Consider the following 19,724-nt stretch of genomic DNA (forward strand, 5'->3'; position numbering starts at 1 on the left):
GAAGTCCCATCACAGATCTCTCTTGGGACTTTGTATTAGTGTTCCGAGTTATCCATCCAAATTCGATTAAAACTTAGGGTTGCTGCCCTAAACCTCCAAGGAAATGCAAACCCCTCAGAACCTCAATTTACCTCCATACCTCATCATATAACACATTTCTCGACCAAATAAGTACAGACAATTTAACTGTTACACACGAGTTACCGCACTACCCAACCTTCAGTTTCCCATCTCAGTACACCCTATACACATCTCGGTACCTACAGATCTACTAGTAACCATTGGACTCCTATAGCACATTCCCATCCTTACACTCATAATTTACAGCCACATATTTTCATTGCAGCCCCCTAATAATCATACTAACTAGAACTCCCCTCATTACCCCTGGCGATCGATGTAGCTTCATCTACCAGGTACGCTAAATCCTCATTGCTAGTTATGCTAGAACTGGGTCCAACGGGTCCCTCTAGTGGCTATGACGACACCCTCACAGTGGCTCAGATTGACTGGGTGTCAAGTAGTGTTCCAATCCTGGGCACACTTTGTACCGATCCCTAGTAAGACTCCCAAATGACAACTTGTTACCTCACCGCTTCGGCAAAAATATCATAATGGGAACAAAGTCTCACATCATTCATAATTACAACAGTCAACCACCTCCATATGTCATTCATGAGCTCATGGGCGAACAAGACTTGTCTCTGACAGTTCCCAAAAGATCTCGTGAATCGTCTCTTGAAACATCTCGTCAAACTGATACATACAACTCACTAAGTACTCATTTTCGTCTTGCTCGCCTCCTTATCCAGAGGCAAACTCCTGTTCCCACTGACACCATAAACAATCCAATACTGAGAGATCATCCGAGTTGGGTAAGGGTATACTGGGATCTAGGCCTTCGGGTCCTATTGGGAATACTCAAAATCAGCAAACAACACCAAATATCAGGTAAATATCTTAAGGCAAAACCAACCTCTTACTTGAACACCTAGGGGTAGGCACCAGTTCTAAAGAAATCCTATTCATACCACTTCACAGTCCCATTCTAACGTGCACTTATCACCCCTACACGAATTTAAATCGAGATACAGTCTCTCACACGAATCAGCAAAACTCAACTTGGACACAGCCTAACCCTATTCGATTCACCTTGACATCCCTAACTATACCCGACAACCTTAGTGTACAGGAACTCGTCCCACAAAACTGACTCAAATAACGCTCTGATACCAACATTGTAAGCACCCCCGCCCGGATATCCCAGCCCCCCGGACTACCCGGACGGGAGCGCCTACGGGAGGAGAAAAGAATGAGACACCAGACAAAGACCACCCCGGCATGCATACACAAAAAATAAGAACAGCGGAAGCAAAGCTCAAGACATGCATGCACTATGGGTACCCCGCTAACACAGCGGTCACAAGATAAATAAATAAACACAAACTCCTGTGCCGACATACACAAGACTCGAGAAAACACCTGGCACAGTACGAAATAATAGAGTAAATTCTACTTAGACATCAGAGTGGATAGGGATTGACGAGACTGCCTGTACACCACACCGACTCTGCCGTTAAAGCTGACTCCCTTGCCATGGCTCACGCCGCCACTACCTGGAATGATGGAAAGCAAGGTGAGTCGAGAGACTCAGCAAGCATAAAGAAAGAAAGGCTGAAGGCTGAACATAACCAGAAAACTCTCCCCAAAATAAACCCCCAGGTACACACAAGCCATGAGACACTACAACACAACAGCTCAATAGCATAACAAAATAAAAGCACATACCGGTCCTTGGGGCCCACATAAGACACTTGGCACCCAAGTCCCATACCAACCTGCCGCTGCCCTGAAAGGCAACAAATATCTCCACAAACCTGCGCGCGCAATCCCGGGTCGGTACTCCCGTCACCCGTATCCGTCGGTACTCCCGACAACCGAGCCATAGGCTTCCTCGGAACGGTACTCTCGTCCGAGAACTAAATACTACCAGTATCCATGCAATGCACATAGAAATGCAATGGCGTAGTAAGCATCAACGTGATACAAGGCGCCCATACATCCAGGCATCAGGCCATGCTCCGCCCACATAGTAAACCACGCGCCATGCATATGCTCGCGCTGGATGCAACCTAACCAAACTAGAATGTCCGTGTCCAAGCATACTCAATAAATGAATATCCCAACATGCATCCCGTACCCATGTGCATATCAAATCATGAACAGTAATACAAGGTATCTAATCATGCAGTAAATCACATACCGGCAGAGCTAGTCAGCAATGCCCGGCACCGGTCAACGGCCAGTGACTAGGGGTGTCCACCCGACGGTCCACATCAGGGCCGTACAATAGTCTACCCCAGCATCACCAACAACCGACCCCTGCCCTACTGCTCGATAGCTCTAACCGAACCATAAATAAATCCGAGAAAAAGCTGTAAATAAACCCGATAAAATCATAAATAAATCCGCCCGTCTAGGAACCTAATTCCCAGGCTGGTTCGGCATCATTCCCAAAGGAAGTGGGGGCGGTACAAACCCCCATAAGCTCACAACAAATAAAACTCTAGAAGCATCGGATTTAATTTAAATTAAAACAAATGAATAAGAATAACAAATAAGATTAGGAGCTGAATTAGAGTAAGGGAGGGAATAAAGTACAGAAAATCACGGGGTGTTTCACGGGAATTAAAGATCAAGAAGAGAGAGTTAAGAGCTTGCCTTTACACGGCTGTTCCTCGCTTTTCTTGCGCACCCGCTGCGAAGTAAAACATTCGCTGGCAATAAATAAAATCGCAGCTTTAATTAAATAAATCTACCGTGTAATATTAATAATTTAACTGTCTAAAATCCCTCGTAAGCGCACCACACTACAATCCCAATAAGCCTCATTTATTTTAAATTAAATCACGCTAATAAAATCCTCGAAGCCAGCTTAATAAATTAAATTTAAATCAAACGACTCAAAATTTCATAATTAATAAATGAGCTGAAACAGACGAAGGGAGGGTATAAAATACGAGAAATCACAGGGTTTCTCACGGAAATTAAAGAATACGAAGAAAGCATTAAGAACTTACCTGAAATCGGCTGATTCCGACCTCTCTCAAGCTCCCGAGGAAAATTAAATCATTTCCTAACAAATAACACAACCGGGACACAAATTAATTAATTTTAATCGCATAAAATTTATAATTTAAACACATAACGCTTCTACTAATTCTTACCCACGTACCTGATCACTTCCCTTGTTGAAAAATCCCAAAATCCCTTTATTTTCCCCTTATTTTCTTCTCCTCTTCTTCTTCTTCTTCTTCTTCTTCTTCTTCTTCTTCTTCTTCTTCTTCTTCTTCTTCTTCTTCTTCTTCTTCCGCGCACTGCTCTGCACGCCTTCTTCTTCTTCTTCTTCTTCTCTTTCTTCTTCTTCTTCTTCTTCTTCTTCCTCTTTCTCTTCCTTTCTTCTTTCTTCTTCTCCTTCTTCTTCCTTTCTTCCCCGCGGCTGCTGCCTCCCCTGCTTCAGCCGCGGCCATGGCCAATCGGCCAAGCCCCTGGCCGCCTTGCCGCGGCCGCCCATTGGCTCGCCGGACGCCTCTCGACGCTGCTGCTCTACCCCGCCGCTGCTGGTTGCTTGCTCGGCTGCCATGGCCGAGCTCTCGGCCAGCTCCCATGGCAGCCACCCCCTTTCTCCCTCTCACTGCTCTCCTTCCCTCTCAATCTCTCGACCCTCCTTGCTCTCTCTCACCCGATCTCTATCTCACTCTCGATTACTCGCCCCCCCCCCCCCAGCTTCCTCTCAAGCTCTCCCTCACTTGGTCGAGCAGTCCACTGATCTCTCTCTCTCTCTGTTCTTCTCTGTTTTCATTTGACAGAAAAGTGGCCACTTTGCTTAACCCTTACGCACACGCGCACAGCCACAAAATTTTACTTATTAATTAATTAATTTAAGTTAATTTCTTAACTCATTATTATTATTTTGATTATATTATCAATATGTATTAATTAATTAATTCAAATTAAGTTAACATAATTTACACATTTTTTTATTATTAGCAGTATTATTTTTTACCACTCTTTGATTACCTTAAATCCTCAAATGTCGAAATTTAATAATTAATCGAAATTTAATAATTAATATCATTACTGAAATTTCGAGATATTACAGATATAGTTGGTGAGGGCGATGTTTGTAGCTAGCCAAAGTAAGAGAGAGAGACGAGTTATAAGATGGAGATCCGAGAGGGAGAATAGTCGTGTGAAGGTGGCTGGCAAGGAAAAGAGAGAGGCCTTGAGAGGGAGAGCTGAGAGAAAGAATAGTGTGTGAGGGAATGAGGGTGGTTAGCGGAAGAGAGAGAGAGAGAGAAGGGTTGAGAGGGAGTAAAGGTGGGAGAGAGAGAAATAGTGAAGGAGAGAGGGATAACATTGAACGGATCACTTGGGGATAATATTAGGCAGGATATTGGTGGGGATAATATTAGGCGGGATATTGGGAATTGTAAACAAAAAAAATTAAATATTGAATAGTCGAGGGATTAACCCAAATGATACCCGTAGCATTTCTGGGAAGGAAGTGATAGCGTAGGTGGTACCTTAGGGTGTGATTAGACAAATTGCTCAATAGCAGTACTTGCGAGATGCACGTGACGTGACTTACAGCCATAAGGCCCATAAAGTGAAAATAGTCGAGATGTGCGCAAGTGATTTAGAGGCTGTTTGGCTTACCCCTTTTTTTCATTGTTTTTAAATTATTTAATTTTTAAATTAAAAGTTAAATAGTATTTAAATAAATATATATTTAAATTATTAATTATATATTTAATTTAAAAAAATTAATAAGTTATCAAAATTTAATAAAAAGATTAAAATAGACCTAATATTAAATTATATAAAATTTTATTATTAAATATTAATAAATTATATATAATTATTAAAAATATATTAATATAATATGATTATATGTATTATATATATATACTCGCAATGGGGGCGATGACGTGCACTCAAACATTTCATCAATTTTTTTTTAATAGTTTATAAGCTATGGTCAAACCAGAAACCCAACACAACCTTAAGAGTGGCCATAGATATGAGGTTTTAAATTTAATTTTTTATATTTTTTTATTCGTATTAATATTATTAAAAATATCGTCAAAATAATATTTCTGACTTTGGTTATGTGTTGTTTCTGCTCTGTTTAAATGTCACCTGTCCTGTCAGTAAGGATTAGAGAATAAAGGGTTGCATGTGCGCCACTTGTCGACACGTCATTCAAGTATATCGCGTGGTAACGGTGCGTGCGGTCGACGTGTAGCTTTAGAAGTCAGCACTGAGTGACCTTTTTTATCCATTTGGTAAAAAACAATACAACACATTAATTTTGATGTCAGCGGTGACCTTCCCGTTGTGACCACTGACCGAATCTCACAACGGATATTCTTATGTCTATCAAAAGTATGGAAAACATTTTCTAAGTTTGAATGTTACATTTAATATGTTCTAATTAATAAGTTATTTTATTTTTTAGTATAATGCTTATATACTAAAAATAAAATACAAATACATATTGTCTAAAAATAATAGATATATATATTTATTACAACTTAAAAATTATTGTACAACAATAATTAACATTGCCCCACATTAATTAAATTATGATTATACAAATTCTATACAATGTTCACACTGCACCTAATTAAATTTAATTATTGTAATGAATATAATATTTCCTATAATATAATTGGACCATGTCATAGGTATATCATTATGTGTACTTTGGATTATATAATGCATTATAAATGATAAAAATACCCTCACACCTTTATCATGCCTCACCGTCTTAAATGAAAGATATTTTAATTATACACTTCACCGTCTTGAATGACAAATATTTTAACATTATTGTGTAATCTAAAATATACATAATAATATACTAATAACATTTCTTAATATAATTTCCCAACAACCCAATCTCCCACAAGTCGACCAATATTATTGAAAAGCAAAAGAATACTCTTTTTCACGCCAATATAGAACATACAGTCATATCCAGGAAATTAAGATGTTGGCTCAGACTCAAATGGTACTCAGTGTTTCACCATGGCACCATCTCTAATGCACCTTAATTAATTTGAAAAACAAAAATTACAAAAGAATTAATGGGAAAGCAGAGAGACACCAACTAGGACTCCGTGATCTATGTCTCTATGACAAAAAAATGAGTGATATGACGACCCTGATAATGATGTTATTAATTTATTAATTATTATAGGCTGCTGCATCATGTGTGTATATAAATATATAAATATATATATATTAATTAATTCCTCCTATCTTCGTCGGCGGCGAGGAATTAACTACTAACACACAGGCATATCCACCGGAACGGGCTCCTGCGATTCCAGTTCTCCGATTCCGTTCTCCACTAGGAAGACCATGGCCAGCCCCCAGGTTATGTGCACGTCCAAGTGACAGTGCATTACCCAAGTCCCTGATTACATACAAGCAATGAACAAGTATTTGGTTAATTCGATCGATCGGTTATATATAGATTTTAATTTAACAATGGAAAATAAAATCTTATTCAATTTTTATTAAGTAATCAAATTTAAAAAAATAACTATAATAATGAATTGCAATTAAAAAAATATGGAATAATTAAGATTTGAAATCTCTAGTAGCTAGGTTTTCTTCTTTGATTACCTGGATTATTAGCAACGAATCTAATGACTGACCATCCGCCAACAGGTACGCTGGCTGTGTTCCTCATCGGCGGATCAACGAGGTTAAATTTGGCCGTGTCGTTTTCCGGGTTGAAGTTTCCAAACCCCTCTGCGATGATGTAGAAATCATAGCCATGGAGATGAATCGGGTGGTTCTCTGCAGCAACGATACTTGTTCCCTGTAAAACAACCTGCACTCTTGCGCCATATTTCAACTTGTACACCTTAGTCCCCGGAATAGGCTGCCATAGATCCCGACTCACATTGCCCGTGTAATCGAATTTCACAGGCGGAGTCGCCGGGAAATCGGTAGTGTAAACTCCGGGAATCCCTTGCTGGGACGCTTGGAGGATAGAAAAACTCGACGGGAAAACGAAAGATATATTGTTCATGCTGGCCGTGAACCGGGTCCCGTTTGGGCCTTGGCACGTGCTTGGATTGGCAGCCGATGGGCAGTTGTTGAGGCCAAGGCCGAATGCGACGAAGAGGCTCTCGTCAACGTTGGCCGGCACGGGAACTTTCCTGGGGCTCCTGAGGCTGGAGGTGAAGGCCGTGGCGGCGGCGGTGTCGTTGAACTGCGGAAATGACGGCTGAGATGGCTGGGTTAAGCCGCCTTTGGCGGGGCAAGGGGCGGCCTTGTATTCGAGGATGGCAGTGGTGGTGGTGTTGTCGAAGGGTACGCCTTGGGCGCTGGCGTAGGCCCGGGCGGCGATGTAGTAGCGGCCCGGCGGCTGGTCGGCGGTTACGAGGACGTCGGTAGTTTGGCCTGGACCCAGCATGATGACGCCGGTGGTGAAGGGCTTGAGATATGAAGCGTCGGCTCCGACGACGGTGAGCTTGTGGTTGGCCACCGTGAAGAAGAGCTCTTGGTTCATAGCGGCGTTGATCACTCGGAGGAGGTTGGTTTCGCCGAAATCAACCGGAATTGTCACAGTGTCTGCATTACAGAGAATCAATGGATTAATTAATTAATTTACAATAATGGTTTATATATATATATATATGATGTGCAAGTGCAAGTGCAACTGCAAATTAATTAAAGAGATGAATTCATCGGTGAGGTTGTGATTATAAAAGCAGGACCTTGGCTGGAACAGTTGTAAAAATCACCGGGTTGACCATTGATGGTATAAGCATCGGAGATATTAGGAGCTGCCCCGGTCCTTGTGGCTTCCCTCACCACGTCTATTGGATTTGCATCCCACCATTCTCCTGCTCATTTATGTATTTTTTTTTAGTTAAAAAAGGAAGAGTAATTAAATCTAAATTTCAAAGCACATATGTATAGATCTTATTAAATGAGTCACAATTAACTCTAGTTGTTGTTAAAATAAGTATAAAAATGAGAGTCCTATTTATATCCCTAGTGATCTCTATAGAACAAATTAACAGCCTCACTTATAAAATAAATAATTATATTTAATGGAGTCAAGTCCAATATTCTACTCCAATATCCAACTGCATGCATTTTTAGTAGCATAAATTTGTCTGGTGGACATGTAATTAAAAAGTTACCTAACAGAAGAGTTGATTGGCGCTTGGGCTTAGGGAAAGGGAATGAAGAGCCTCGCTTTGGGTAAATAATGAGAGCTCCATAGACAGTGGCTCTGAGCCATGAGCTGTGGGCATGCCACCATAGCGTACCCTCTTGGTCTTGAATTGTAAACCTGTAGGTAAAGCTGTGTCCTGGTCGAATCGGACACTGAGTCACGTACTCTGGGCCGTCAGCCCACGCCGTTCTTATTTGTCTAATGCCATGCCTATAGTAGAAGCAGAGGAGGAATAAGGTTTGAACTCATGTTACAAAAGAGATCACTATATATTATATAGTCTCGTATTGTTAGGCAAACCCTGGCTTAATTAGACTATTTCTATCAACTACTCTTTGATGGAAATGAATATATTACCAATGAATGGAGACATTGTATTGGGCTCTATTAATAACATTGATCACCAGGCTATCTCCATCGTTGACTTCCAATGTTGGTCCAGGGAACTGTCCGTTCACCGTAATGGCTTTATGGGTTCTGCACAGCCTCTTCACCGGTGTTTCTTGAACCTGTTCTCCGGGTACAATGAACAATGAATTAGATCTCACTGGAGAAGATGAAACAAAATGTATAATTAGACACGTGCAAGGAGAAATTAGAGATCAAGGAACGAACTAGACATACAACAAACTCGTGATAATGGGTTTCTTCTGCATCAGCTATCAATGGCAATGCACTGGCCAAGAGAAGCAAAGTGCCGACAATTACCGAGGCTTCCATATTCTTTTCTGGCGATATAATTGGACTTAAAACTTTGCTGAAAATATCAAAATTATGAGACTTAAATTGTGGGAATGGAGGAGGAGGAAAGTTGCTTTTATAGATGAAGAAGAAGAGAGAGGTGGTTGTTCTGAGGTTGGCAGATTAGGTTTTAATTTTGCATGGAAGGAAAACTTAAATATGTGTATATATATATTATATATTCAATCTCAGGAAAGGGAGAAGATCAGAATGAAAGAGAAGAGAAGGTTCATAATGCCGTTGAATTGTTCCATCTTCTTGCTTGCCTTTTTAAGTTTCCGAGTGACCGTGGCTTCAACTTTGGAGTGGGAAACGCTTATAAATTGGGAAAGAAATTAAGAAAGCGAAAGGGTCTGGTTTTCTTATAAAGCTTACATAGGATGAGAAAACGAGGAACAAGGGTTGTTCTGAAATTGGCAGATTAGGTTTTGACATCCAGCGGTTAATGGCCCAAACTTAATTCAACCCAATTGGAGTTGGTGAACCATTTATTGAATGCTTCTTCCACAAGTCTCTCCCTAGCTAGGAGTTGAATTTCAATCGCGCCACCATTTTTCAGGTTTAACTAATTGAGCTCTTTGGTTACAGCAAGCCAATTAACGGGAATAATTGTGACCACTAAGTTCAATGAAGCTGGTAGCTAGCTCGTATGATTTTCTTGTGAGAGTAAGCAGGGGCGGATTTAGGCGTAGATATGGGAGAAGGCTAGTCCCAGATTCATGAGTATTTCAGCTTTTTCTGTCTCCAAATGGGCCTCGCAGATTTGGTATATTATTTTTTTATTTGCTGATATCTTGATCATATAATAATTGGGCATTTAGCTTTAATTCTTATATGAACAAACTCAGAAATAATTGATGTAATAAAGTCTTGATATTTTTTTTCCTCAAAAAAGAAATATATGCCTGTACCAATGCCATATGAATTACATTGTTATTTTAGGATATTAATTCTAGGTAAATAAAGTCTTCTACCTCGCGGCCATGCCATTCTTATTTTAGTATATTAATTCTAGGTAAACCTAATTAGGTGGGTCGCCCATGAAAAATTTATAACTTTTAAATTGCACAAACAAACTTGTGCTTTTATGTTTTGGACACACGATTGTTGAAAAAATTTTAGCCGGTCCGATCATCACGTGAACATTTATAAGGAATATAGTTGAATTCTATGTTTTTGGATGGTTGTGTAATAATGGCACCACCACACATGGGGTGAATTCAGTGTTTTAAAAAATTAATAAAGCTTAGAAAAAATTGTCTATTGATGAGGTTTTAGTGCAATAAGATGATGAGTATAGATTGATGATTAAAAAGATTATGGAAATAAATGATAAGTGCGACATAAATGATTTATGGTGGTTTAACTCAAACGGCTTAATTCACTACTTAACTCCTCACAAAAGATTTTCAACAATCACTAAAATCTCATTTCTTATTTCAAATATACCTACTAGTACAAGAATTATGATTATAACGCACTACTTATCAAAGTAGGCCCTCTAACAATCTTGTTAGGCAAAATACAATAAATTTTGAAGAATATATGATTTGAGAGATAATCTCTCAGTTATAATATTTATCAAAATTTACACACAAAAGGCCTAAACAAATAATACAAATGGTATACAAACACTTTTTAATTGAGATAAACATTTAAAATTGTTAGGGCACTTGAATAGAATAGTAAAACTTGAAACTTGCAATGGTTTCTCTATTTATAGGTTTCTCTTAGCCTTGGAACTTATTAGTCGTCGATGGAACTGCTAGTCGCATTTAATGATATGCAAAACTAGCTATTAAAGATATTTCCAATAAAAATAGTCAACATGCTAAAAAAATCGATCGACCTATTAGAGCAAAATCTCAAGAAATAGTCAACATAAAAGAGAAAAATGGTGGACATGGACAAAAACGATCAACTAATTTTTATGTATTAACAGTCGATTAGAGCTGGCTGAAAGTCTACATAAAATCGGTTGATAGGCTTGAAAAGTCAGTCAACATCTTAAGCACAAACGATTGACCGATTTACGAAAAACAATCAACAGTTTGGCCTTCAAATTAAAAAAAAAGAAAAAATGGTATTGATATTAAAGTGCTAATGACCAAATTTGATATATCAAATGTAAAAGATTTTTTTGACGATAAAAACTTGTTTTCACAAATGTCATCAAGGATATTGAAAATGTATTTTGACATTGAATAATTTTCAGTATGATGCTTAATAAAATAATTTGGTTGCAATAATTTAGTGCTTAATAAAATAATTTAGAACCATTCAAAAATGGCACATGTATAATATCAAATGAGGTTTTTCATATTCAAAACAATATCAAAGACCAAAGCACAGACCATGTCTATGTAGTTGTAGTACAACTCTCCAAAAAAGAAAAGAACAAATTCAAAATAATTTTGTACAGTAATTATAGTTATGATTTTGGATTAAAAAAATCACAATCAAACACATAAATGAACACATAAATTTAACGTGAAAAACCTAAATCGGGAAAAATCGTGAGAAAAAATAACAAAATATAACTATGACGATATTGGTACTGTAAAAGTGATATAAATGCAATAATTTTAGGGTATTGAGTATTTATTTATAGATCTACCACTTATCTACATATGTATACAAAAAATAATTTAAATAAATTTATATTCTAATCAAAAGATGAGGCACAAAGAAGATAATGTCATGACCTTAGGAGAAATAAATAGGTAATGTGGTAATAGACTTATAATAGTTCTTAGGATATATTTTACAAGTTGTTAGAAATACATAGATGCTTTTAGGAATCAGTTAACAGTTAGGTAAGGCCTATATAAAGGCTACTCGTAAGAGATTAAATGATATGTTTTGAAATGATAAATGATAAATGATATTCTGATTTCTCTCTAAGAATTCTAATCTTCCTCTTGTTTCTTCTCTAATTCCTCTAATTCTTTTTGTTGATTTCTTCCCCTCCTTCATTTCTTCAATTATGATTTCTTCCCCAATTTCTATCACAACCCTAACTAACCATAGGAATGTGACAAATGGTATCAGAGCAGTCATTCCTCAGGTGTGAGTTTGAAAATCCAGTTAGTGTGTCCAACTTTTGAAGGTGAGTCTGACGGTGATTCCGACGAATACCGTTGAACATTTGTAGCCTTCATTTCTTATGTGTGAGCAAATTTTGACTATCTTAGCGGAGGAATTCAGAGAAAATAGTAGTGGCAGATCGAACATGCAACTCAGTACAAATCAAAGGAGACGAAGTAGCCATAGAACAGAGTCCATCAATTACAGGTAGTGTGGGCTTCAGGTGGAACAAATTGAATTCAGGCGAATTCAGCTCCAATGATTCCAAAGAAGAGAGCGTTGGTTGACTAACATCTGAGGCGAAAGAAGAAGGCGCGGTTTGGGAGATCATTGAATCACTTCAGTCTTGCGAGTAGTGAAGGCGTGAAATAGACCTAGGTATGGGCTATCTAGAAGTTATAGCGATCGCAAGCAAGTCTGGATGGTGTTATCCATCGTGTTTGACGATTCTGATCAACAATTCAATGAAGATCAGAGGCACTAAATTTAGGTGAATTTCAACACTCATTGGACGGTGATTGGGTGAACGATTCTCCTGGGTTGATGTAAGGTGATTGTCAGCTAATACTTTGGGCTTGGAAATTTAAAGGCGACTCGGCTAATTTGGTTCGATTGTGCTTTTGGAGACGCCTATAGCAGTTCCGATTGATCCGAACTTGCAAGCAAATTAAACCTTTTTGATTCCGACGAAATAATTCTTGGCTAATTGGCCTTGAGGCAGTCGATTATCCAACAGACCTGGCAAATTCTGGTAATCCTCAATTGCTGTGATTCTGATTGTAATTTTTGATTGAGAGTCAGACGCTTTATGAAACTTTAGAAGGCCAATCAAGTTGATGTAATTGACAACTTCTTTTGTTCTTAAAATAGGCTGGAATTCGAAGCGGAATAGCGCCTGAAATTTGCCACCTCTTGGATCAATTTTAAAGGTGATTGGGTGAGGCAATTACATAAGGGAAGTATGGGGATTTGGGATGTACTTCGCTTAGAGTTCTTAGCCTGTGGCTTGTCTAACTCGTGAGATTTCTTCTATGACGGGCAAAGCAAGCATGAAACCATGGGAGTCTCAATTGTAGTAGAAGAATGATGCATTTCAATGGGATGTCTTGCTCGTAAGGCCATGGGAAGCAATGCACACATGAAATGAGTGGAGACTAACTTGCAACAGAATGATACTGCATTGTCAGTTGGAGGTAGACATTATTAGGAGTTTGGCTAGAAGCCTCATGCATGAGAAAAGAAGTTTGAGAATGAGATCAACCAATTAAATAAGAAAATAAGAAGTGTGGTATATGATACGAGCAAGGACTTCGATTGGATGCTACATGAGCAATTGCATGAGTTTGCGATGATACTAACTAAGAAATATTATTATAGCTTTCTTGCAAAATTCTTCGAGAATTATCACAGAAGTTTTAACAAAGAGGAATTTCTTAAAATAGAACAGCCAAAAGAGAAGTCAAGATGACGGGAAACGGATTCATTGCCTATTTCCAATATAGAGTGGAAAAAGTATACCGGTTTCAACAGAATTATCAAGGAGGAATGCAACATTAGTGATGATATTAGTGGTGAATGTCATTACTCATAGGGTTGGCAATGGTTCGGTTTGGTTTTGATTTTTGCCAAAACCATAATCAAATCAAACTTAAACTACTAAAACCAAATCATTACCCATTAGTTTTAAAAATTAAAAATCATAGCCAAACCATTCAGTTTCAGTTTTAACTATGGCTTTTTTAGTTTGATTCATACCAATAAACAAAGACAAACTCTTGCAAATAGCATTCATAAAAATTTTTGATAACTCCACAACAAACAAAAACAAACTCTAATAAAGTTACCTTCTTCTTGCATAAAGTTACAAATTAACTTCAAACTTCTTGGATATAATTATTTGATTGATAAAAATAAAATAATTTAATATTAGATTTTATTTTTATTGGTTAATTACTTTATAAATGTTAAATATTTTATATATTTGTAATGCATTAGTTAAAATACTTGAAAAAATGCATTAGTCAACATATATATATATATTATGTATATATAATATATTAAATAAATAAATATTTATTATATATATGTATATTCGGTTCGGTTTGATTCAGTTACCCACACATTCGGTTTGATTTCAGTTTGGATTTAGTGAAAACCATAACTGCTGTTGCCCAAAAAAATACTCAAGAGGGTGGGTGAATTGGGTTTTTAAAAAAATTAATTAATAATTTTAACTCTTTTAAAAACTCTTAAATTTGTGATTTTAATATGTGATGATTGCAATAGGATTAATAACAATAAAATCATACAACCATAAGGAACAAGAGAAATTTATAGAGGTTCAGTTCTAAAAAGCGTAATCCTCTCTCTCAAGACTTAGCTTGAGGTTCTACTAAAGAGAATCAACACTAACTTTTAATTAGAGCTAGAACCAACATACAATCCATTGTCTAAACAAGAACCACTATCATATTACTCGCAAATATAATCTCCTCACATAATAAGTGAGTAAAAATAACAAACTTACAACCATAGACAATTACAAACAAGTCACCAACGGTTGAGAATTCCACCAGTCAGGACACTTCCAGCACTTCGAACTTTCTCACTCTTGTTTGAATATTATATTAAGTTTGTTCTACCTTAAACCCCCATACTTGCCATATATATATATATATATACATCTTCCAAACACACTAGCCATTAAAAAAAAGATTAATATAAAATTTGAAATTCAAAAAATGTTTAGACTCTCTCAAACAATAAGAAAACATGCATAACTTTTAATTCAAAATAAATTTACTTTTTGCATGAGAAATCAATATTTGAAAATTCAAATATAAGTTTTTTAAGATATAAATGATTAAAACAAGAAAACATGTCTAAAAATAATTCTCCTTTAATTTAAAATAAATTTACTTTTTGCATGAGTAAGAGAAAAAATGTCTAAAAATAATTATTCTTTAATTCAAATTTTGAAAATTCAAATGTAAATTTTTGAGACATAAATGATTAAAACAAGAAAACATGTTTAAAAGCAATTCTCTTTTAATTCAAAATAAATTTACTTTTTGCATAAATAAGAAATGCATTTATCAAGAAATAAAAATCCAAACATAAAATTTTGAGACATAAATGGTCAAAATAAGAAAATATGTCTAAAGACAATTCATATTTAATTCAAAATAAATTTATTTTTTGTATGAGAAAGAAATATATTTATATCATAAAAATATTTTTGTTATTATCAAAATTGTATTTACTTACCCTTGAGCTTAACAATAACCAAAACATATCCACTGAAATAGTGTTCGATTTTTTTCCAAACCAAATTATTACCCAGTCAAATGATTTTTAACCACGTTGACCGGTTCAATTTCTGTTCGGTTTCCCACGGTTTCGGTTACAATTTACATCCCTAATTACCCAAAGGGAATTTGTAATGAATAGATTGATAAGGCAACAAATGAAAATGAGCAACATGATATTGTTGAAAAAGAAGTTCATTCCAACAAACACAAGGAAAAAGGAGTTGCTGAATTGTCGGCATGGAATCAGGAGGTTGTGACTAAAATTCAATCAATATTATGGAAGTTGGTGTTGAAACCGAAACGAACTTATCAATGGTAACTCAAGATTCTAAAAAGGAAAGAAGATTGGATGGAGAGATCTATGTAGTCCACACTTTATAAGAATTGGAAGTTGATGATTCGGATGATAATCAATCTAGACAATAGATTGGAGGTGAGAACTACTATGTAGATGGCTTCCATACATCTGATAGTCTGGACAGGGATATTGTTTCATTAGATAATTTGGCTGTAAATCAAGTTGGGAAAAAGGATTGGAATAAGGGTCATATGGCAGCCAATGAGGAACCATTAGCTGGGATTGAAGTTGCAGCATCTCTTAATTCTAATTCGCCATTACTGTATTTCCAAGATTTTGCTGGAAGTTTTGCAGTAGAACATGGCAGTAGGCTAGATGAAAATGCAATAACTGCAGCTAGAGATACGCGCTTACCTTATTTGTATGAGATGGGGATGAACTATCAAAGAAGTCACAGACACAATTAATTCTTCTTTTACACTCCAAGTTTCAATTGTTAACCATATCAGCCTGGGTGTGGTTGATCATGTTCTTCAATTGAAGACCAAATTAGATTGAACAACCATAGAAGGAGGTGGTTGTATTAGGCTTGAATTTGATAAAGTTTATTAGATGGAAGTTTTAGGGCAACTTAGGCCTGGGATTGATCTTGGAAACTCAAGAACGAGGAAGAAGAAAAAGCCTAGAAGAAGAAAGAAAGAAAGATAAATTAGATAGAAAATGCGGGAATTAGATGAAGCAACGACTATTTGCTGCAAGTTCTTGGGGACAAGAACTCTTTCAATGGGGGGAATTGTCATGACCCTAAGAGCAATAAAAGGGTAATATGGTAATAGGCTTATAATAGTTGTTAGAAGATATTTTATAAGTTGTTAAAAGCACATGGGTGCTATTAGGAATCAGTTTACAACTACCTAAGGTTTATATGAAGACTACTTGTAAGAGATTGGAGGATATGTTTTGAAATGATGAATGATATTCTGATTTCTCTCTAAGAATTCTAATCTCCATCTTGTTTCTTCTCTAATTCTTTTCTCTCTTTCCGTTGATTTCTTCTCCCTTCTTCATTTCTTCAATTATGATTTCTTCCCCAATTCTTATCACAACCTTAACTAACCCTAGAGATGTGATAGATAGATCTTCAATTGTAGATGTATTTCAATCACAATTAAATTTGATGCCCTAATTATAATCAAATTTGAATTTTCAATCATAGTCAAATTTAAATTCTAGATCACAATTATAATAATTATTGTTACCAAACATGTCAGATTGGATTGTTTATTTAAAAATGATTAAAATTGACGTGGTACTGAATTTAATTACATAGTTTAAATAGTAACACATGTGCATGTTGTGATATAATTAATTTGTTAGTGACATATTTCATTCATAACAATTAATTATGATTTCTCTAGTCTAAACAAACATTACCAAACTATATGTCTGGAATTAGGATTTGCGAGGAAAAAGAAAATATTGTTATTTACATATAAGCATGTTATATGGGACCAGGCACACTTTTATTCAGTGTATTTAAATGATCAACATGGTGTGGACTCATCTTATAAATTGATTATTTCTGCCGAAACCTTTTGAGTTTTGAACTAGATTGCACTTATCTTATAAATTGATTAGTTTTTGCATTTATTTGGATACAGATTAGGATTTTACTTGAACTTAACAAATGATTAGAGTTATGATTATATATATTTTTTTATTTTTCCTACACTTAAAGATAAGGTTGGTATTTTTATTTTAAATTAATTTGTAATAATAGAATTGTGTATAATTGTTTGAAATTATTTAGAGCATTATGATTATTTTCTTTTTTCAATATGTAAAAAATGTCAAAAGGGATTATCAATAAAAAATAAAACTACAAAAAATTAAATATCCTAAATTACAAACCTGCAAAAAATAGTGAATTCTAACCCATCTTTGATAGTTAAAGATGATTTTGAATGCTCAATTGTTTATTCTTTCATAAAATATTTAAGAATTTTAGTTAACTGATTTAAAAAAAATGTTTTCACTCATTTTTGCCTTTTAACAATCATATGAAAACTAATGACTTTTAACAATCATATGCAATGTTTACATGAGAGAATTCGCTTCTTAGCTCTTTAATGGCTCCTTGTAGATTATCACCCTTAACAATTTTTGTTATCGATATTTCTCGCATTATTTTTTATGGGCTGGGCATGACCTATCAGACCGATCTAATTGCCTGAAACCCAATAGACCCAAAACTGAGCTCATCAGAACAAGCTCACATATTATTAAAACCCGAGCTCAGATCACGGAACCAAACGAGTTCTCAACAAGACTTCTAGCGAGTTCTTAGCGATATACCTAATGAGTTCCTAGCGATGTTTGTAGTTTGTTAGCCTAACCGTTTAGTTAGCTAGTCAAAATATCCAGCTCGCATAACAACATTGTTGCTGAATAACCGGATGCAGGGACCCACCTACTTTATCTGATGTAAACTAGATATTTGATAATACGGATCTCACTCCCGATTTTATGGAATTGATAAGAACATATTGTCCCTCATAATGTCATCTTTATATTCTTGTATTTTATGTAATTGTAAACACCCCTCATTATAAATAAGGATAAAAAATACCATTATAGGGGGGATAACGAGAATAATATATTGTTATTTTGCTGGAATAAGTAGAGAACAGTCGTGGAATAGACATCGTTCTAGCCAAACCAAATAAAAAATCTCTCGCGCACGTTCTATTCCATTCCTCCTCCTTGCATTTGAGCTTATTCATTCATTGCCGGTCTACAAATCACGGTCGACTGATTCTGGACGTCGACAACTCCTAACTAATGACTTTCTACAAACAATAGGATGATATTATAATCAAAATTAATAATAAATATTTTTTACTAAGTTTAAAGAAAACAAAAATAATTTTGCCAAAAAGTCGCATGAAACAAAAAATATACTCTTATGGCATCGGTTATTTAATGACAACTTAGGTATTATCGTAATCTTTACTTGCTCAATACTTTTATCTTGCAATGTACATAATTATAATTATTTTCTCGTATCTCTCCACCAAATAATATAGATTTTTCTAAATTTTTTCATTAATCAACCAAAAAAAGAAAAAAAAACAAGCATGATCATGTATAATAGGTTAAATTAAAGTAAGTTTAGATCTTTTATTTGAATTAAACCTATCGCTTTTTGTGCAACAAATAGAACTAAAATGAAAAAACATATAATTAAGTTGAATGTCATGAGATTTCGTAATTATTGAAGACACAATACTCTTACTTGCAAGACAAATACATTCTGCTAATAATATAGCAGAGCTGACAATGACAAAGTTCACTCCATGTTTACAGTTGGCGTGAGTCAGTGACTCAGTATGTTTGTGAGGATTGAAGAGCGAAGCTGATGAGTCATTTAAAATTTAATTAACTATTTAATTTTAATAATAATAACAAATATATTTACAAAACACGAGCAATGCTAATTAATTAATTAATTGTACACCAATATAACCAATCACGGGAAGACCATTAAAGTAGCAACGAGTTAATACTGTAAGGTTCATGTATTAACATCTTAGAATCTCCAATTTGATAAATCTGATCCAAGTGGCACGTTTTGAGCGCATGGGTATTAGATTACATGAATGAGAGAAAAGGAAGAATAATCAAAGGGTTATAAAAGCGTAACAGAGAGCAGTCAGTTGACATGTAATATATGTACTGTATTAATACATGAATATCATTTTAAATATTAAAATTAAGTGTAAATGTCTGAATGCACTTTTCATGTATACAATTATTGTAATTGGACCGTATTAATTTTATTGGGCTCCGCCCTACAATAAGCCCATAACTCAATATTGGTCCCAATTCTTAGGACCCATCTCATCAATGTCAGCTCAGTAATATTTCCGATTACATCAACTCTAACTCATCAACATCCTTCTTCCCATCGACGCCATGTCTAGATCACCCATGTTCATAGTGAATCTCAACTGTCTCAAGA

General features: G+C 35.7%; 1 protein-coding gene across 1 annotated transcript; it reads right to left on the reverse strand.

The window, feature by feature from the left end:
• Positions 1-6,058: 6,058 nt before the first annotated feature.
• Positions 6,059-9,287, reverse strand: LOC127796269 (laccase-12-like). Its single transcript, XM_052328332.1, has 6 exons — positions 8,891-9,287; positions 8,624-8,775; positions 8,232-8,476; positions 7,800-7,928; positions 6,697-7,653; positions 6,059-6,484 (listed from the first exon to the last, which is right to left on the reverse strand). Exons 1-6 carry the CDS (start codon positions 8,984-8,986, stop codon positions 6,354-6,356), a joined length of 1,710 nt encoding a protein of 569 aa, XP_052184292.1. The 5' UTR covers positions 8,987-9,287; the 3' UTR covers positions 6,059-6,353.
• Positions 9,288-19,724: the final 10,437 nt, after the last annotated feature.

This window comes from Diospyros lotus, chromosome 3 (genome assembly GCF_014633365.1).
Source record: "Diospyros lotus cultivar Yz01 chromosome 3, ASM1463336v1, whole genome shotgun sequence".
Lineage (NCBI taxonomy): Eukaryota > Viridiplantae > Streptophyta > Magnoliopsida > Ericales > Ebenaceae > Diospyros > Diospyros lotus.

Bases quoted from the DNA above. Each gene is read 5' to 3' on its own strand.
- LOC127796269 (XM_052328332.1), bottom strand. From the start codon at position 8,986: ATGGAAGCCTCGGTAATTGTCGGCACTTTGCTTCTCTTGGCCAGTGCA. The intron at 8,477-8,623 runs GTAATATATTCA...CTTCTACTATAG, and splicing joins TACAATGTCTCCATTCATTG to GCATGGCATTAGACAAATAA. The intron at 7,929-8,231 runs GTAACTTTTTAA...ATAAATGAGCAG, and splicing joins CCAATCAACTCTTCTGTTAG to GAGAATGGTGGGATGCAAAT.